This window comes from Rana temporaria, chromosome 2 (genome assembly GCF_905171775.1).
Source record: "Rana temporaria chromosome 2, aRanTem1.1, whole genome shotgun sequence".
NCBI lineage: Eukaryota > Metazoa > Chordata > Amphibia > Anura > Ranidae > Rana > Rana temporaria.
The window spans coordinates 273,209,014-273,230,779 of NC_053490.1; the positions used below are offsets into that span (position 1 = coordinate 273,209,014).

General features: G+C 42.3%; 1 protein-coding gene across 2 annotated transcripts; it reads right to left on the reverse strand.

Annotated features, from left to right (window-relative positions):
• Window positions 1–69: 69 nt before the first annotated feature.
• RBBP4 (RB binding protein 4, chromatin remodeling factor) lies at window positions 70–21,530 on the reverse strand. 2 transcript variants are annotated; one of them, XM_040337023.1, is made up of 12 exons: window positions 21,326–21,530; window positions 16,154–16,301; window positions 14,871–15,016; window positions 13,876–14,049; window positions 10,761–10,876; window positions 10,495–10,655; window positions 9,603–9,729; window positions 4,676–4,753; window positions 4,496–4,575; window positions 1,435–1,492; window positions 1,220–1,330; window positions 70–715 (listed from the first exon to the last, which is right to left on the reverse strand). In XM_040337023.1, the coding sequence occupies exons 1-12, from the start codon at window positions 21,339–21,341 to the stop codon at window positions 650–652; spliced, it is 1,281 nt and encodes a 426-aa protein (XP_040192957.1). In that variant the 5' UTR covers window positions 21,342–21,530; the 3' UTR covers window positions 70–649. The 2 variants fall into 2 exon arrangements, with proteins under 2 accessions (XP_040192957.1, XP_040192958.1); XM_040337024.1 differs by having other exon boundaries at window positions 4,496–4,572; window positions 21,326–21,528.
• Window positions 21,531–21,766: the final 236 nt, after the last annotated feature.

A 21,766-nucleotide genomic window follows, 5' to 3' on the forward strand; every position in this document is an offset into this window, starting at 1 on the left:
AGTTTTTTGCAGTAGGAGTATATTACTGCACACACCCTAGTTACACCTCAAGGTTATAGCGCAAAGAAATGTAGAAAAACAAGCTATTTATTTTATGTGAGGTGCTCATCCACCACATACAGCCAAATAAACACAATAAAAGGGATATTAGTGCTCTCCCTTTAAACTGTTAAGCACAACTAAACAGTTGATGACAAGTCTAAATTACAATACATACTTCAAATAAAAATGCAACAATACGGGTGAGGGAAACTGTTGGGAAGATGTCCATGATTGTAATAGAAGCAGTTGACTTTTCCAGTGGAAAAATAAGGAATGTTTGCATGAAGCAGCTTGGTCCAAGACTCCAAAAATGACAGTTGCACTTGAAGGTATGGTGTCACACAACTGATGCCATTTATCCTTTTCTTGCTTTGCTTAAAACCACTCTTGTAATGGACGCATTGTTAAAATCGCATTCTTATATAAAATATTTATATATAAAATAAAACGGAGGGACAGTTTTTCTAAGATGAATAAAAGCAAGTTTAGGTGATGGAGATATGGAGTCAGCTTGCACTTTTTAAGCACAAGAAGGTTATCAATGTCCAAGTGCTGCATACAGAGATTGATCTGGTGAGACAACATTGCACCAGGGGAAGAGACATGTCTAGGATCCCTGGCCCTCAGGATCCACACCACCCTCCGTGTCTTCATCATTGTAGATGTTCTCAGCCTGAAGAAAACATTTAGAAGACGTCAGGGCACATCATAATGTTGGCACAGGTAACCATTAATCAAGCAATCAAGAAAGTAATAGAAATTAAAACAAAAGTGAATTGTAGCCCATGATGTTCACCAATTTCATCAATGCACAGCTAGCTGACTAAACAACCCAGACGTGCTCCCAATAAAGATAGTTTTGGACAGAGTGGTCAGAACCTCTCAAGTGTTTACTACCGTTTGTCACGGTTACTTGCCCCAAAATACGGGTGCAACATGTTACCGAAAGGTGAACTTATACTTTAAGCAGCTTACTATGGGGTCCATACACTGAAAAGAAGCAGCCAGGATTGCCAGCGGGGAACCTCAGAAGAGGAGATTTGGGGACACTGTGCAATAACATTGCACAGAGCAGGCAAGTATAACATGTTTATGGGAAAACAAACACTATACACACTCAAAATTTTCAAAGGTTACCAGTGTTTGTAGAAAACTTTTGCAGGACTTCGCAACTCACCATCTGCCAGACTTGCATAATATTATCTTCAGAAACAGAGCAGATCACCCATGGTTCATTTGGATTCCATGAGAAGTCAGAAATTTTTGCTGTATGTCCTCCGTGAATAAACTAAAGAAAAGAAAAAAATAGAAAAACACACACCACACGTCAACAATAAATACGGGAACAATACAAAAAAACACTGGTTCCAAGATTACAAAATACACACTAACCAATAGTTCTGGTGGACCATCTTCTGCATCCTCTGGGGACTGCTCCTCTCCAATTTTGCTAGAAAAAAAAAAAATAAACAAAATATTGGTGAGGGTTTATAGAAAATACGCAACTTTACTAAAAAGCAAAGGAAATTTCAGCATACAAAATTACACCTTTGATTTGAACGAGCAGAAAAATTTAAGACCCATGTCAACTTGTGACACCACTCACAAAGATGTGGATTTACTAAAGGATTTGAAACAATCTTAACATCTGGCTGCAGCATTGAAATTTCTGTAAGGCTAAATAAGACAGTCATCAGATCTTTACATCAAGCTTTTTTTTTTGATCTACTTGGAATTTATCATATATGGGAACTGAAGGTTGGCTGATATGGGTTCTCTGGCCGATATTTAGAAATCGCAACAGCCGATTATATATATATATATATATATATATATATATATATATAAACGCTGATTTTTGAGCAGATACGATGGGTCGATTTTTTTTCACTTTATCTCATAAAATGTAACAGTTAGACCCTTTCACACCGAGGCGTTTTTCAGGCACTTTTGGGTTAAAAATAGTACCTGTAAAGCGCCTAAAAAACTGCTCCCCTGCAGTCAGTGTGAAAGTCCAAGTGCTCGGGCTTTCACACTGAGGCGATGCGCTGGCAGGACATTAAATAAAAAAGCCTGCAAGGCCTGTCTAAAGACAGGTATTTGCACCCACTTCCGGCCACACAGTCTCGGGTAAACCGCGGGCATGACTTAACTTCCCCCTCCCCCGTTGTGTCCTGGGAACACTCAACTCCCAGAACACAGCGGGAGCCAATCGGCAGGTGTAGCGCGACTCGCGCATGTGCCATAGGTAACCGGGCAGTGAAGCCGGAGCGCTTGACTTCCTGGTTCCCTCACCGAGGATGGCGGGGGGCAGCAGAGTGACGAGCGATCGCTCGTCCTCTGCTGCGGACGGTGCTGGACTCCAGGACAGGTAAGTGTCCCAATATTAAAAGTCAGCAGCTGCAGTATTTGTAGCTACTGGCTTTTAATATTTTTTTTTCAGCGGACATCCGCTTTAAATGGTTAAACCAAGATCTCCTACACACGGAGTTCAGTCCTTTGATAAGTAGAAACATTGCATCTTTGCTTCTTTTCTCAGACTTGGCAGGCTGCCCAGATAGAAGAGACAAGTCGCTCCACGGGGAGACTTCAGGCAACTTGCATTGACTTCTATTACAGAAGTCATTCGCGAGTCACGCTAGAACTGCACGATTCCGGCTAAAATGAGAATCACATTTTTGTTTAGAAAATAGATCACGATTCTCGTAGGTTAACATCTTTCACATTAAAAACAAAAAAACTTTACTGTTTCTTTCTTTTTTTTTATTCATTGAAGTGTATTTTTTCCCCCAAAAAAATGCATTTGAAAGACCGCTGGGCAAATACAGTGTGACATAAAATATTGCCATTTTTTTCCCTAGGGTCTCTGTATAGATAGTTTTTTTTATTATTTTTGGGGGTTCCAAGTAATTTTCTAGCAAAAAAATGTTGATTTTAACTTAAGAAACAAGTGTCAGAAAAAGTGGTTAAACTTCCTGCATCTACACACATTTGCTCTAAGAAGGAAGTTAGTTAAAATGTTTTGTGTTACAAACTGACAGATTTTTTCTTTACACAAAGAATTGTATCCCTTTGATCCAAGAAGGAAGCATTAGTTACAATGTTTCCTGTTAAGAACTTGGCAGACTGCCCCATATTTTCTTTTGACAGCTGAGTGAGCAGATAAAGTCTCTCCACTTATGAAAGAAACGGCAAACGCGTCATGGGGGTTGAATCGAGATCACGATTTTTTAATGATTAATTCTGCAGCGCGAAGTCACTCTGAAGTTTTAATTTGCCTTTTTTACCCCCCAGCACAATCGGCCGAAGCCGATGAAACAAATGCAAAAAAAAAAAAACGGACGATATATTGGTCGACCTCTAATGTGAACCCTGGAAGTCATGCTTCTAAGACTTTATAGGCCGTTTTAGTCCAAGCTCAAGGTATTGTTGCGCTATACAAAGCAAGCAATCCAAAAGTTTGATGTGTATAATCAAAATTCTGCAAAAGTAAAATATCTAAACGTGTACAAAGCTATTCATATTGATTTCTCTATTGGTGAATGTTGTGCTTTGATAATAGTTCCTATAAATACACTTTTGCCAAATCAGGGATCATCCTAACTGATTTGTACATCTCAGACTCGGGTAGAAACATTGATGCACCTGTATTAAACACAAAGCAGAGTAACTACAAACATCCCTAATTAAAATTTTACATTTTTTTTTTTAAATACTTGTAGGGAAAAAAAAAAATAGAATAAAAATAATGTAACAGTAAATACACAGCAAGAGTGAGGAAACTAAAGTTTGAGAATTTGCCAATAACTGCATTATTAGTTTGTTCTGTTACAAGGCAATAAGATGCAAGTGGTTCTAAAAAAACTAAACATTTAGGTTAATGCATTCCCTGAAAAAAAATAAAAGATTAAAAACGTCCCAGTACTTGCATCTCCCCCTCACACACTTGTAGACTTATCTACTTACTAGTCCTATCTCCATCCAGTGATGTGCCCATCTGCAGCAGCTCTCTCCTCTTCTCCATCAAATCCATTGATCAGAGAGCAGGACTGAGCTGCGATGTGCGTGTCAACACAAGAACACAGCTCGACTTGGGATCAATCCCACAGATGTGCCACCATTATAACTAGCAACTTGCTATGGAGGCACACACACAGAAGTGCCAAGAGTGCCCACAGAAGGGGAGGTTCAGGGTGCTCTGTGCAATACCATTGCACAAAGCAGGCAAAAATAAAGCCTTTACAACCGACTTATCTAAAATGCCTTCAAGCCAAGGCCAATTAAATACTGCAGCCCTTCCAATTCCCAGGTAAAGGAAAACATTCAGTAACAGACTGCATACCTGCCATACAATACTGCAAGTTAATTGTCAAGAAGTTACTAGAATAATGCCAAGACATTTTCCTTACAGATAAATATCATAATAGACCGATTAGGGCTCCATTCAATATACCTTAAATCCCAAACATTCAGTCTTCGGTCAGTGCCACTGGATGCCAGTATAGTTTCATTATGTGGAGACCATTGTACCTGCAACAATATACACATTTTCATAAGGCATGCCGCAGTTAGCTATACACCATCAGAAAAAAACCTACTTGTCATTAAAAAAAATGAGATGCAAGGCCCATACCTGGAAAATCTCATCCTTATGGGATTCGAAGGAATGCAATTTGAGCTTAAGATTACGCAGATCCCACAAAGCAACAGTCTGCAGATAAAGAGGAATTATGATAAGAAAAATATAGGTACAATGGAATGCATGACTACAATGCTTAATATATAAAAAGAAAAAATGAATGTCCCTTTACTTTAAGAAAACATGTCACGAGAGAAACATTTCCAAGCATTACTGAGAATGCTAATAGCAAGGTTATTATTCTCAACATTTTAAGTCACTGACCCATTCAAAAGGCATGCGAGAATCTGCATGTTTGTTCCAGGAATGCAAATAACCAAGTTGATTTCCCCTCCCCTGCATTTTTTTTTTTTTAAAGGACAGGTATCTTTCAACACTCAAAAAAAGTTTAAACTGCTACATATCAGAGCTACAGCCGTCTCTGTACATTCAGTTAGAGCCATTCACACCTGAGTGTTTTGTCGCTTGAAGCCTAAAGCTACAAAACGCTGGAGGGAAAAATATTTTCTACGGAGATGGTTCACATCTCCACTCCAAAACACCTGAAGCCCAATCAAGTTCTGGAACTTTTTTGGGGCAGATTTGGGCGTTTCTGCTTTTTACATTGGTGACCTTTTGACCTGTGCAAAATTGCGGTATTTTCTGCCTGAAAACGCTACACCCAGGTGTGAATGGGGCCTTAAAGCGGTTGTAAACTGCTTGATAACTTGAACCTACAGGTAAGCGCATAAGGCTTACCTGTACATACAATGAATATACAAAACATATACATCTTGGAACGTAAAAAGGTAGACTTTCGTAGTCTATCTCTTGCCTTATCTGAATATCAATCACGAGAAGAAAGATCAAACCAAAATACTACTAGATATATATAGCGGAGTGCATTTCTCCTCCTCCCAACACCCCCTTATGGATGGGGGGCGGTGCAGATCCACACTCCTACGATGGCGTAAGTTACCCCACAGTTCGTAGCGACTACTCCATATTTCCCTCATTGCATCAACAGCGCCCTGTCGGGCATGCTGATACAGGCGATTTCGTGTCATGGATATGTGGTCCAACTATGGAGAGTGGAGTCTTTTTTTTTTTTAAACATGTCTACTTGCCTGCTCTGTGCAAGGGTTTTGCACCGATCCTACTTTTCTGGGGTCCTACGGTGGTGCTCCTTGCATTTTCCCACAAATCGCTATCGCACAATTCTCTAAGTGATTATAATTTATTATCGCCGTTTTCTAGCTGATCTAAAACCATTTTTGACATAAAGGGACACTTTTGGACAATCTACAGTTTGCAGGGAGAAAGAACAGTTTTTATTATATAAAAGAACATGTAGGGCACTGGGCAGACCACTAGGGACAAGGGGGTGTGTATTTTTTACAGGGCTGTGGAGTCGGAGTCGAGGAGTCGGGGGAAATTTTGGGTACCTGGAGTCGGAGTCGGCAAACAATGCACCGACTCCTACTAAATTTAGATTGGAATAAAAAAAATAAAAAAAAAGCAAGTTTAAATGTCCCAATTGACATAAAGTTATAATTAATGACTTCTCTACTGTGAGGCCCCGTACACACGGCCGAGGAACTCGACGTGCCAAACACATCGAGTTCCTCAGCGTGTTCAGTCCTGGAGCCGCCGAGGAGCTCGGCGGGCCGAGTTCTCCCATAGAACAACGAGGAAATAGAGAACATGTTCTCTATTTCCTCGCCGAGGTCCTCGTCGGCTTCCTCGGCCGAAAGTGTACACACGGCCGGGTTTCTCGGCAGAATTCAGCTCTGAACCGAGTTTCTGGCTGAATTCTGCCGAGAAACTCGGTCGTGTGTATGGGGCCTACGAATAAAGACCAATGCATGCAGTGCCTCACGTAACCGCAAAACGAACACGTTAAGTGACCGTGAAGAAGCATGCTTTTCATGTGCTTCACTATATGGCACGCAACGCACAATTAGGAGCTGCAATACTTCTACTTTCCATAGTGTTGTGTTCTGCTTTTACAGGGAAGGCATGTTAGAGAACCAGTAAGTGTCCAAATAAAAAAATTCCAACAGGAGTTTTATAAAGCACTAAAAGAAGTTGAAAAGTATGATCGCTCATCAAAACTTACTGTTGAAGAAGCCATCCTTGTTTATCCAGAGATCGTTAGTGATGTGGCCAGAATAGTTACTGCAATGCCACCCACCCAAGTCAGTGTCGAAAGATTATTTTCAGCCCTAAAAATAATAAAGCCCTGGTTTACACTGGGTACGATTTGGAACGATTTGAGATGCGATTTGACATGTCAAATCGCATCTCAAATCGGCGGCAATGGCACTGTCCTAATCAGTGCGACGCCGCATCTGCGATTTCAAAAAGTAGTTCCTGTACTACTTTTTGCGATTTCGGGCCGCGATTTACATTAAATTGTGGCCAAAATCACGGCACAATCGCAGCCGCGAAATCGCGGTAAAATCGCGCATTTTACCGCGATTTTGAATTCGCAGCAGTGTGAACCTAGGCTCAGTCTGACTTAAGAGCCTCTATGAAAGAGGATCTGGCAGAGGCAATTCTCTTCCTTAGAACTCTACATTGAATTGATTTGCATTTGCTAAGCCTATAACTACATTTCAAGATTAATATAAACCATTTCTAGGTTTTACAGATTTTGTTTTTGGTTCATTATTGATAAGCTTTGTTTTTGTTCTAAAACAACCAACTAATGTGGTTTGTATTTTTGAACTGGTAAAGATCCTGTTCCTGATGTTTATGCCTGCTGCTACTATCCAGCCACTTGATTGTTTTCATTGTGTTTACTGTATTGCACAGTTTAAGCAAAAGACAGACTGTTGGCTTCCCAGCCAGTAGTCCTGTGGTAGGTTGCGTTTCTTTCCCTCAAGGAATGTATAAAATACATTCGCATATTAATACAGAGGAGTCGGAAGTACATAAAACTGAGGAGTCGGAGTCGGAACATTTATCTACCGACTCCACAGCCCTGATTTTTTACACACAGTACTGTAATCTATAAGATTACAGTATACTGTATGTATCGTGTTTGTTGACTTTTTTGAATTTGGCGCCGTTCTCCGCCCCTGTGCATCGTAACGTCGCAGGGAACAGAGATCGGCGGCACACGGGGAGACAGTGAATCGAGCAAGGAGGACCCGCTCGCTCACACAGCGGGGATGCATCGCAGGATCCAAGGACAAGGTGAGTAACTTGTCTGTGGATGCTGCGAAAGGTAAGCCGCGCCGCTGCACACTCTGCACGTCCACCCCGAGCGTGACTCTGGGATACCGTTCTTAGCATTAAAAATCCACCCCGAGTCACGCTCGGGTTTACCGCTAAGGGGGTTAAAGGGCAACTAACAATCATTGATACTAGAATACAGTAGTACAGTTTGTCCTCTTGTTTCTAATTTTTGGGACGCTAGGAACATTTGAGGGGTTTTCTCTGGTGGATTCATTGATTAACATACTAGCACATTATACAAAAAACTTATTTCATGCAGTTTTTTTTAACCTCTTGATGGATGGGCCTCAACATCGAGTGGCCCGCATATTTGTTTACCAGAATGGAACTACAACTGTGCCATAAGCACACGCCCCTCAGCAGTGATCAGTGGCCAACGGAAAGCTCCAGGATTGATACTTGCAATCAGGAGCTGGCTGATCATGGGGACAGCCAATCATGGTGGTCACATGGTAATAAACCCCGCCCTCAGCATCTTAAACCCCCTTAAAGGGGCAGGAGGCGCTAGTGCAAGGGTTACATTAAAGCCACTTTACTACTGCTTTAAACAAAGCATTGGACAATTCTAAAGGTTTATTGCACAACGTTACCTTTTTGCTGCCAGGGCCATTTTGCACACTTTTACATAAAACACAATCATTTTAGGCCTAAGGCTTCATGCATACAGGATGGTTCTTCAACTGCTTTTTAGCAGCGTCAGCCTTTTTTTGCAGCTTAAAAACACCTGTTATTCTATGGCCTCATGCACACAGGCTTTTAGGAGTTGTAAGTAGCATAGGCATTTTCAAACTGCAAAAAAAAACACACACAACCCAGGGTCAGCATGTCCCGAAGACTGGCGTTACAGCTGTAAAATATTCAGATGCTGCTAAAAGCGGCTTAATGCTGGATACAGCTGCATTAGCCTTGTCAAGCGTTCATTGATTTTTGACATGTCCAAAAAATAGTTACCCATGAGAGCCCATAGATTTGAATAGAAGTCGCACTACAAATTGGATCATGATGATCCGGACTTGCGGTGCGGCTTCTGCTCCGAGGATCTTGAAGGGGAACCCTCACCAAAACCATCCTTTGGTCTGGTATGAATATTTCTGTTTAGACTTCAATAGTTAAATGGAGCTAGCCATCTCTATTAATCTGTAGAGGTTACATGGCGAACCATCAGACAATAGATAAGAGAAAGGAATGATGGATGTGAGAGAAACTTAAGTATATTTCTCATCTCTCCTTGATATGCAAAACACAAAATAAAAAGATTTGCGTCTATAATTTCTCTTGAGACATATTCCCCCCCCCCTTTTTTTAAATGCTGTACAAAATCCACCCTGTACGCGGTAAGAATTTTGCCAATTGTCAAATATAATAAAAAAAAAAAAACACACAACACTTGGCACGGTCTTGTCTTATATACCTATTCTGCATTGGAATTTTAAAAATAATAATAATAATAATAATAAAAAAAAAAAAAAAAAAAAAAAGTACATTGCAAGTGAAAAAAAAAAAAAAAAAAAAATTATGGAAAGGGGGGAAAAAAATAAAATAAACACTGCAAGTAACCTTGTAAAGCAAATATTTACACGTTCCATTAATCTGCAATGTTGTAAGCTTGTTATATGATCTCTTTAAAGCACTTTGCAAGTGCTTTTTGCAGTACTTTGCTGAACTAAAAATGTGTAAAGGGCAATATGAAGTTTTTTACCTTGTCTGCTGACCCAGTGGCCAAGATAAATTCACTGTAGGGATTGAAAGAAAGGCAGTTGACTTCTGCTGTGTGAGCATCTACAGAATGGCTAGGCTTTGATGTGTTGTTAGACCGGGTATCCCATCTAGAATACAAAAGGAACCAAATGATACCGTTCTAACCAACCACAAAATTGAAAGTCCCTGCATTAGAAACTGTTCATAGTTTTGGTTCCAAAATCAGGCATACATGGCGATTTTCAAAATGGTGTTGTCCACTTCATGCTAGAGCTATGAGCTCAGTAAAGGTTTAAATGAAATGGCACTACCCTACAACATAAGCATGAGGAAAACCAGTACACTGCCAACGCAAAATGCATTTTAGAATCTTCTGTTACCCCAGTTTGACAAGAGACTGAAACAACCCTTTTGGTACCCAATCACGAACAGGTCCAATTTTCTCAAATCAGATCCAAGAGGCTTTAACAATTATGCAAAGTATCAAAAGTTGTTTTTCAGAGATCCTAAAAACTTTTTTTTTTTAGAACTTGTTCAATTGGGTTGCGCTGAAAAAAAAAGGAAGCTGAAAGTGTAATCTCCATTAGTTGGCTGTTGACCTGCATCGAGGTGGCTGCCCAATTCGGGCAGGCAAGGAAAGAACCACAAGCATTTCAGTGGCCAACTGAATGCAGGAACCTAAAAAATAAAAAGATAAAAACACCCAAAACAAAAAAAAACTGTTTACAATGCCAGTCTGTGCTGTTACTGGCAAACTCTCCAGCAAAGAAAGTTTGCAACAAGAAACCGTTCTAAAAAAAAGTCTACAGTGGGGTATGGAGGGAAACACCCAACCACCTTAGGTTTACATATAGTTTGTTTTTAAAGACATTTTTATGATCGGGAAGACTCACATCATGAGCTTCTGGTCATCTGCCACTGATCCAAACAAAGACTCATGTAGTAAGTGCCAGGAAACATCTTCCACCACTGCAGTATGTCCTGTGAAGATGGTCTTGGCATCTACAACTTTTCCTTCCTTGGGGACTGCACTGATATCCCATAGGCAAATAGTCTGTAGAAAATAACAAATTATGTACCATAAGATCTTAATGGCAAAAGCAAAAATGTATACAAATTACTATGTCACAAGGTAAATACAGCAATGTCAGCTACTCACATGATCATCAGATGCACTAAGTAAATTCCCACTGAGGTTAGGATTCCAGGACAATCCATAGCCTTCCTTTTGGTGACCACGAAGCCTAAGATCTGGATTACACTCTCCTGAAGGATCTAAGCCAGGAAAACAAAATGGATGAAAATATCTAGTAAACTCAAAACAGTTGGGGTGTACTCTTCGCCAAAGAATTGTCTCAAATCAATCACACAGTGGGTATAAGTCCACATGGGTTTCTTTTTTACATCTTTAGATAGCTTCTAACACCTGGTTTTCTAGATGTCTGACTTCAGCACACAAGATTAAAAAAAAAAAAAAAAAAAAAAAAAAAAAGGCACTTGATCTTTTTCTTCAAACCTTTAAAACAACACCCCTCTATGTTACCCTATGTGGCCATGCACACAGGCATAATAAAAAGGGAAGTGTTTAGAGTGGGGGGTCAGCAACCAGTAGACTGTGGTCTGGGCTTGCTGACCCACCATCCCAAAGCATCAGAGTGCAATGCGAGGGACTACTTGTAAAATTGGAAATGCTGTAGGCAGCAAGAGCCGATGAATCCTCTGTAGTTTAAAATTTAAAATGCATCACAAGATGGCGTTATGAATGCAGATAGGTATGTGTATGCCAACGGCCTAAATATATTACAAAAGGAAACATGGACTTTAGAGGCACATCTGTAGCGTTGAAATACAAAAGGAACGTTTATTAAACTTTAAAATTCACATTGACATGTAAAAAAACCTAAAAAAAAACAACAACATGGTGTTTGGTTACATACAGAGACACACACACACACACACACACACACACACACATATATATAATTTATTTTACACACAAAAAAAAAAAACAGACAGCAAAATAATGTATCAGAACTGAGAATGTAACAATCATTTAATAGCGTAGACAAAAACTAGCATGTCAAAGAGTCTGCCCCTCACCCCCAACAAACCTCTTGAGAATCAGCGTTTCGGCAGCCACGATGGCTGGCACGACGCTCCAATCGTTCACAGGGGAGACTGATCAGTGGTGTGCCGATGCAAACAAAGCATACCGCTGATCTGTCAGGGAGGAAAGAGATTGTGTTTCAACTAAGCTAAATCACGATCTCGCTTTTCCTCCATTGAAAGCCACACCCCCAGTTAAACACATTAGACCCCTTGACCACACCCTATTGTTAATCGCCTTCCCTGCCAGTGCCATTTATACAGTGATCAGTGCATTTATATAGCACTGCTTACTGTATTGGTAAATAATGTCCACAGCAATGTCGCAGTCCCGAAAAAAATAAAAGTTCCTAAATCTATCCCATAGTTTGTAGATGCTATAACTTTTGCGCAAACCAATATACGCTTATTGGGATATTTTTTATTTATTTTTTTTATTACCAAAAATATGTAGCAGAATACATATTGGCCTAAATTGAAGGGTACTTAAAGCGGGGGTTCACCCTAAAAACTATTTTCTAACATTACATTGACATGACTCTCGACAATGACAGTATGCCTTTTTTTTTTTGCTGTACATACCTCGTACAGCTATTTTCTTCCCTGGCTTCCGGGTAGTGAGTTGGTGCTATACGGCGCCTGCGCACCGCCGTTCGGCTTCTTTTGGCAACTCGTGACGCTCCTTATGCGAAGGTAGTTTTTGTCATCACGTCAATCACCTGCTGGATAGGAACGCCCACTCCCGCGGGATTCACTACCCGGAAGCCAGGGAAGAAAATAGCTGTACGAAGGTATGTACAGCAAAAAAAAAAAAAAAAGGCATACTGTCATTGTCGAGAGTCATGTAATGTTAGAAAATGGTTTTTAGGGTGAACCCCCGCTTAAAGAAAAAATCTTGGGCTCCTTTTCCCCCGCCGCAGGTTTAACTGCTAATCTTACAGACAGTACCAATCTTCTCCCATCTCAGCGGGTTTTGTGTGCCAACCTTCAGGGGTATGGGTTCCTATTTAAACTAGACCTCTTCCCTGGGCCTTGTAAAAGACTCTGACCAGGCTTCTTAGCTGCAATAGCGAAAGTACTGGAACCTCAGAGCCCAGTCCTTCGAAAAGAGACATTACAGGCGATGCCTCATGCTTGAGGCCCGGATCTCATCCATTTTTTGCGTAATACTTTAGCGTCATGGATGGACCCGACGGTCTAGCTCCTTTAGTCAAGCTTCCCTTAACACATCTCCATACGTCCAATCCTTAGACACTGGTGAAAAAAACTGAGGTACTCCCCTGATGGGAGGGGCTATATGGAGGGGAACTGTCTGATTCGTTGTGCCACTGTCCAATCACCTCTGGTGACCATACAACCACTTATGTAATGAATATGGCTCTGTGTCCTGTGGTGTACGATAAAGAAATAAAAACCGCAAAGGTGATCAAATACCACCAAAAGAAAGCTCTACATAATGGCTTCTGCAGCAACTGCATGATGCCATTATGTCAGCATGGACCAAAATCTGAGGAATGTTTCTAACACCTTATTAATCTATGCCATGAAGAATTAAAGCAATTGTAAAAGCAGATTTTTTTTAACCTAATGCATTCTATGCATAAAGATAAAAAGCCTTCTGTGTGCAGCAGCCCCCCATACTTACCTGAGGCCCCTCTAGGAACAGCGATGTTGTAGGAGTGTCTCTGCTGCCCAGGACTCCCCCCCCCCCCTTCATTGGTCGAGACAGCAGCGTGGTGCCATTGGCTCTCACTGCTGTCAAAATCAGTCAGCCAATGAGAGAGAAGGGGCGGAATCGGGCCATAGCTCAGTGTCTGAATGGACATTGTTAGGGTGCCCCTATAGCAAGCTGCTTGCTGTGGGGATACTCAACCGGAGGGGGAGACCAGGAGCACCGAAGAGGAGGATGCAGGTTACTCTGTGCAAAACCATTGTACAGGTTTGTTTGTTTTTAGCTAAAAAATACTTTACAATCACTTTAAGGCAGTTCTGAAGGCAAAAAGAGGTCCAACCCGGTGTTAGCAAGATGTACCTAATAAAGTGCCTGGAGAGAATATATATATATATATATATATATATATATATATATATATATATATACACACACACACACACACACACGCGCACATATGGACACAAATTTTGTTAAAACCACTGCAGATTATTACCTGGCTTGGATGGGTGTTTAGTGTAGTCAAACACAAGGACATCACTGGATGGGGTTTTGGTTGCAATGATGCAGGGGTTTTGAGGCATGTAGCGAGCTCTGTTTACCTCTCCTTCATGGTTAATTTTAATCTCAATTTCTATTTTACCACTGACTGAGCCAAAGCCTCCAAACTCTGCAAAAAGGTTATAAGAAAAAAGGGATCAGATACATGCAATTTCTTGGAGCAAACATTAGGCAGTGCTCATTTCAGTACTGGAATTGCGATTTCACATTTGGTATTGAGCGGACTTATGCCATTGGCCTTCCCTCCGTGAGTGTCCAGTGCTCAGTCACATTTACGAAGAGGTGAACCCTTTAAATATTGATTGATGCAAGTACTTTCTGGTCAAATCTCTTTTTTGCATTGATATTTTTGAGAAGGACAGGGAGGATTCTAGAAGTGCAGTAAGCTCTCAGCACAGTCTTAAAGGGCAAGTTCACCTTAAAAAAAAAAAAAAAAAAAAGGGGAGAATGCACTAGCACTGGATGGTAGTTAATAGAAAACTACAAGCAGACAGCCACAAAGGCTGCCGGACCTGGTAGTTTCCCCCATTTCCAATACAGTGTGAATGAGTGATGCAGCAGTGCGGGCAGAGTTTTTTTTTTTTTTTGTGACAGCCAGAGTCCACTCGTAACATGTTGCAAAAGGTGAACTTATTCTTCAGACTGATCCACAAGGGCTACAGGGCCAAGCATTCATCCCACACCACCTGAAGTTTGCCCACTATAAAAAAAATAAAAAAAAAAAAGGTACCAAATAGTGGGTGGCAGGGGCAAGTATCAATACGAGCATTACAAGTGTGAGAACCAGTATTTTTTTTGTGGAATTATAGCAGATGACCAGCATAGTAATTGTAAAGGTTATAGCATGCATCTTAAGGATTGTGAACATAAGCTGCATTGAGTACTGGTTCACTTATGGACACATGCAAGATTCTTATAGCCTGGACTAACCTCCTTTCTCACTATCATAGTGAGATGCATCGAACTGAGCATCATCATTAGGAAGCTGCACACTGGCAATCACAAGGTGATTCTGTTCATCAGAGGTGTGAGTTCCAAGAACCAAGCGATGGATACTAAAATCTTTTCCTTCAGGCCTGTAAAAATGCCAGATTGTTAGTCAATATTATATAAAAAGAGCAGTAATCTGTGATGACAGCACCTAGAATGCTGTTATAGCAGGATACACAGGGCTGGATACAGCATACTCTCCTTGCACAAATACAGCCGCACCCTTCCACCCATTTAAAAGTCAGCTACAAAAAGTGCCGCCGACTTAACAAACAGACACACATTTGTCCCATAGTCCAGTGATGCGGGCGCACAAAGCCTCGCTCCTCTCCGCGCCAACATTGTAACCGTTTTACAGCCAGGAACGCACTGCGCATGCATGAGCCACGTGTTGTGAATGGCCGGGCAATCTTCGGGGACCTGTGACACGCCCCAGAAGATTGCAAGGGGGGGGGCTGGGGGGTGACTTTTCTTCCTTTGCCACAGCACTTGGCAAGAAAGTGGGAGCTGGGTGCCTGTCAAAACTAGGTACCCACCCCTCACCCCAAAAAATTACATCCCAAAATGTGGCATGGCAGGGGGTCACCAGTACGTGCTTTGTCATGCCTGGGCTGCAAGACTTTCCCCACTTAGACCTCTTTCACACTGGAGCGGTTTGCAGCCACCCTGTCCCACCATTTCAATGGGACAGGGTGGCTATACCGCCTGCAATGCGCCTCTGCAGAGGGGCATTGCGGGTGGTTTTAACCCTCAGACGCTAGCGCGGGGTAAAACCGCCGACGGTGCTCCCGCCCCAGTGTGAAAGGGGCCTAAGCATGCAACACACCTCCTTTCCTAGGGGGAACTATGCTTTCTCACCATACAGTATCTATGGAGGAGCAGCATTGCCACACAAAGACAGGGCTGCAAAACTCCTCCTCCATTAACAAAAAGGTGGTGTTCTATAGTCCACAGTGATAGCTTGGAAGTAGAACTGGTAACCAGAGTGCAGATTGCACAGAAAATAAAAAGCTGACATTTCTGATATGTCAACGTGTATTTTTAGCATATATTAATACAGCAAAATGGTGGTTTTAACTTTCCCATACTTTGAGGCTACAAATTTACTGTTGATATACTTTAATAAAGAATGCATAATCAGATTGTAACTCACTTTAGGAGGTAAAAGGGAAGAAAAAAAAGTTAATTTTGCAAGACCTTTGTTAATTTGGTGAGAAACTAACCTGGTGACATCTGGGAGCCACTGAGCTGTTAGACTGGGCCACTCCAGGGCATGGGTCATTACCAAGTCATAGAGGAAAGGAGTGTTCTTCTTCCAGATCTTGTACTCTTCATTGATAACCCGCTCTTCCACAGCATCGTCAAATGCAGCTGTGCCCAGAAAAAGAAGACAGTAATAAAATCTAGCCAAACATTTTTTTAATTTTCATTTCTGAGAACGTTGTGCAGCATTTTCAATGCAAAAATGGTAAATATACATTTAAGTCATATCTTTTCAATGGTAAATGCAGCTGGATTTCTCCTGCACCTTGCTAGATGGTTAAGCCCTAAGTTCCTGAAGACAGAGCAATACAATGTTGCTGTCAATCTAAAGGACTGTCGGTGCAACTGACATGAAATATTCACTGACAGAGGAGCACCTTCTTCAAACAAAGGAAAAGCACTATGTGCAAATTCTGTAACAAAACTTTATTTCCCATTTTTAATAAAGTTATATTGAAGATATTGCAAGAGGCTGGTACGCTCTGTCCATTTTAGAGCTTATATATAAAGATGGCCCAGCTGGAAGACCATGGAGTATACGCTGCATTCTGGAATTCTACAGGATCACTAGAATGAACTTTGGAAGTTATAAACTACACATTGGGTTGTATTCTAACACTTTAGTATTAGCTGATGATGTATAATTTTCCATGTAGAAGAGAACATGTCACCAACACATCATGTGTCATTTTACTGTCTGAGCCTGGATTCCCACTAGTGCGATCTCAGATCATATGGGATTCACACTTGCACAGCAGGTGCGGATCAAATGCGATCTCTGAGCAATGCGAGTTCAGCCATACAGTTGTATGGCTGAACTCGCATTGGAGTCGCACAGAAAATAGCGCAGGGACTTGTTTTTCTCTGCACTGGAATCAGATCGCATGGGTGTTCTCACCTATGCGATCCGATTCCTGTGCGAGTTCACAGTTGTCGCACTAAACTGACACCAGCAGTAGTTTGCACAAGGCAGTGTGAACTGCCTGCAGGACAGGAGCGATGCAGGAACCGGCTCGGATTCCTGCATCGCACTAGTGTGAACCCAGGGTGAATGTTTACTGAAGCAATCCCATCACAAACGGCATACGTGCCACCGATTATGAGGTTTCAAAAAATAAAAATGTTTGTTACATGTTAAAGCTCAACTCCGGGAAATCTGAAATTCTCTTGTGCATTGCAGTTGTGCCTGCTCTACAAGGGTTAACTTCTTATTTAGTCTAGAGGAGAGTAAAATGTATTTCACTTTTCCTCTTCTCCGACAGTGGACTTATTTCTTGGTGTTATAACGTCCAATGCAGAGCTATGAAACCTACATCAGTCACGATGACGTCAGGACCTTAGACAGTTGGGAGTCTACAGAAGGCACTGCCGCAGTGACTGGTCTAGTAGTGCAGAGGAGCAGTAAAGCAAATCTTTTTTTTGCCCCCTTGACCTGAACAAGTTGCAGCCAGACTGCAAGGGAGAATTTTCAAGTTTGCCCAATTTGGGCTTTAACCACTTGACCAGACCATTCTTTTTGGAATACGGCAGTGTGTTACTTTCACCGACAATTGCGTGGTCATGCAACGCTGTGCCCAAACATTTGTGTATTTTTTTTCCCCACAAGTAGAGCTTTCTATTGGTGGTATTTGATCACCTCTGGGTTTTGTAGTATTTGCACTATAAAACAAAAAAATATATATTTATAATATATATATTTTTTGCTATGAAACATATCCAATAAAAATAAAGTTCTTCATGCATTTAGGCCAATATGTATTGTACTACATATTTGTGGTAAAAAAAAAAAAAAAATCCCAATAAGTGTATATTGACTGGTTTGCCCAAAAGTTATAGCGCCTACAAACTATGGTATATTTATTTACTGGAATTATACTAGTAATGTCGGCGATCAGCCAATTTTACCCCTTCCCAGCCAGTGTCATTAGATCAATGACCGTACATATTTTTAGCACTGTATTGTGTCACTGGAATACTATTGCAGTTGCGCTATAAGTGGCTGATCGCCGACATTACTAGTATAATAATTCCAGTAAATATACCATAGTTTGTAGACGCTATAACTTTTGGGCAAACCAGCCAATATACACTAAGGCCTCTTTCACACAGGGCAGCGGAGGTGCGGTGGCGGTATAGCGGCGCTATTACCGCTAGCAGTGCGGTATTAACCCCCTGCTAGTGGCCGGAAAAGGGTTAATACCGCCTGCAATGTGCCTCTGCAGAGGCGCATTGCGGGCGGTATTACCGCAGTTTCCCATTGTTTTAAATGGGAAGGAGCGGTATACACACCGCTCCAAAGATGCTGCTTGCAGGAGATTTATTTCTCTCCTGCCAGCGCATCGCCTCCGGCTTTCACATTGAGGCTGCTGGGCAGGAGTTTTTCAGGCGGTATTTAGGTGCTATACCACCTGAAAAACTCCTCAGTGTGAAAGGGGCCCTATTGGGATTTTTTACCACAAATATGTAGCAGAATACATATTGGCCTAAATGTATCAAGATTTCTTTTTTTTATTGGATATGTTTCATAGCAAAAAGTTTTTTTTTTTTTTGTTTATAGTGCAAATAAAAAACCCAGGAGGTGATCAAATATGCCACTGACACTTTGTGGGAACCAGTGACACCAATACAGTGATGAGTGCTAAACATATGTACAGTCATTGATCTAATGACACTGGCTGGGAAGGGGTAAACATCTAGGGTGATCAAAGGGTTAAATGTGTGCCCGACCAGCGTTTGTGTGTACTGTGTGTGGTGTTTTTACTAAGGATGTGCTGGTCTTTATTCCCTGCTTTGCAGTGAAACAAAATCCAGTGCATCCCTGCTGACAGGACAAAGCTCTGTGTTGCTTACATAGGCAGAGCTCCATCCTGTGTGTCTCCTCACCAATCACCCAGTGGTGGTGGACATCCATTGGCCAAAACCCGATGATGAGCTTTTGCTGTGACTAAATTACAGCAGAGGCAGCACGCCCTCTATGCGGACGTGCAGAATCACATATATTAAACAGGATTTATTTAGTGTCGACAGTTTACACAGTACTTTACAAGATAAGCGCAGACAGTACACATTACAATTTAATACAGTAGTAATCAGAGAGCCTTGCTCGTTAGAGCTTACAATCTAAAAAGGGCAGGGTCAAGAGAGAACTGTGGGGGATGGCTGATGGAGAATATAAATGTACAGTTTTAAGCCCCCCCCCCCCCCCCCAAAAGGTGCCAAATGTCGGTGTTGCAATCAGATAAGCCGAAATTCAGCTTTGGGTGGAACTCCGCTTTAACTGGTTATAAACCCTTACATATAGCCCGAGCTGAAGTAACATTCTGCAGAGCTCAGTGAGAACTCAGAGCTGATTGGAGGACACGCCCCCCCTTCACACAGCACCCAGGAACCAAGCTGCAGGTGTCAATCAGCTGGTGGTCCCTCCTCTGTCACCATTTTTCTCTTGGCATCAGGAAAACTTGTCAGAAGCTTTACAACTACTTAAAACCACTTGCCTACTGGGCACATACACCCCCTTCCTGCCCAGACGTGGCTCCCAAACAAAATTCACGTCCTTTTTTTCCCCCACAGAGCTTTCTTTTGGTGGTATTTGATCGCCTGTGCGGTTTTTATTTTTTGGGCTATAAACAAAAAAACAAAAAGGAGCGTAAATTTCGAAAAGAAAAAAAAAACACAATATGTTTTACTTTTTGCTATAATATAGCACTTTAAAACAAAAAAAAATGTTATCTCAGTTTAGGCCGTTACGTATTCTTCTACATATTTTTGGTAAAAAGAAAATGCCGGGCACACGCATTGTGTTCACAGTAAGGCGACGTGTGCGCGCGCCCCCTAGCGGCTTTAAATGACAGGATGTCATATGACGTCCTGTCAGAACAATGGAGTGTTACGCCAGCCGTCATTTGACAGCGTGCGGTTGACAAGCGGTTAAGGCTCCATGCACACTGGCTTAAAAATCGCAGCTTCTACAGGAGTTTTGTGTTCTGCCTATAGAAGCAACTCAATGTTTTCCTGTGTGTCTATGCATATTTTGAGTTTAAAGCAGAGTTCCAGCCTTTTTATGTTTACAAAAAGTGTAGCTGCTGACTTTAACAGACACTTACCTGATCCAAGGTCCAGCGATGCGGCCACCCGGAGCGTCGCTACCCCCCCCCCCCCCCCCGTTCACACAGTGGGCACCCGGCCGTGACAGCTTACGGCTTCACAGTCGGGCACTCACTGCGCATGTTACGCTGCGCTCCCGGAATGGACAGGCGATCTCCTGGGACCTGTCACGTGTCCCAGGAGATCACCTAGAGGGAGGGCCCACCTAAGGCAAGAGTTATCACCGGAGGTGGAAGTAGGAACAGGAAATCCCACTCCTACCAAAGCCCCCACCCCCCCAAAAAATACATACCAAATGTGGCATGTAAGGGGGCGAGGCGTGCTTAAAGCAGAAGTTCCACTTTTGGGTGGAACACTGCTTTAATGTTTGGAGGCAGGAAAAAAAAAAATCCTTTTAGTTTGCGTTTCTGATTGGAGCTTGGAGGCAGAAACGTTGTAAAACTCTCCTAAACACTTTACAAAAAAAATGCTCTATATGGAGCATGGAGCCTAAAGCTGAGCCCCACCTTTACTGGTTTGTTTGAGCCAAGCTGGCACAAACAATCTGTTTTCTATGCGAATAGGGGTGCCCACTGTGTATGCAGCCTCAGCAGTGTAAAGGGAACTTCCATTTCCACACAGGGAACAAAGCTACTCAGCCATTCATATTCTGCTTTGCATTCTAGGAATGAATGCAAAGCCTCCTCTGATTGGCTGAGGTGGAGATCGTGGCGTCATCTGCTCACCTCTGTTGGCACGATCAACAGGTATGACAGAAAGTGCCAGTGTGTAGACAGACATTGAGGAATGCTGATGTCCACAGGAAGCCTATAGTTTAATGTTACAGTTTACTCTCATGAGGAGTGCACATGGTGGTGAGGAGAATATATTCTCGATGTAGACTCTCTGAAATAAATCTTACCACCACCCTGAGGCGTGGACAGCCTACAACTCACACGGGGCTGGTCACTCCAGGCCCTCCAGCAACCACAGGCTGTCCGGCGCGGTCATGGCTTATCTCTACAGGCGTGAACTTTGTCTGCACTCACCCTCCTTGTCCGCCATAGCGCTGTCAGAAAGCAGCCTCCGTCCTCTGCCGCGCACACCTTCCGTCGCCGCTCCTCAGGCCAGCTTCTTACCACAATCCCCGGCGCTCCGGCCTGCTCCTCCTGCTATTGTTTCCCGCCTCCCCCGTGTCTCGGAGTCGCGCACCTTCGCGCCAACCCGAACCAATCGGAGACGAGAGCCGCGACGAATGGCTACACTCAACGTCACCGAGTGGGCGGTCCTTGAGGTGGGAAATGTGAGGGAACTTTTGGTCGAGGCGTGCAGTGCAGTAGGCGGGACCTGGCGTTTCCATGGCAACCTGGGAATAATTAGGGGGGGCGGTGTGTGGAACATGGGAGGGGAAGAAACGCTGCACTGTAGTTGGACGAGTTTGAGTATGAAGGAATGTCATAAACACGCATGGACTTTTTTTTATTTCAGTA

Bases quoted from the DNA above. Each gene is read 5' to 3' on its own strand.
- RBBP4 (XM_040337023.1), bottom strand. The intron at 10,656-10,760 runs GTGAGTAGCTGA...TATTTTCTACAG, and splicing joins TTAGTGCATCTGATGATCAT to ACTATTTGCCTATGGGATAT. The intron at 1,493-4,495 runs GTATATTGAATG...TTTTTTTTCTAG, and splicing joins CTGAATGTTTGGGATTTAAG to CAAAATTGGAGAGGAGCAGT.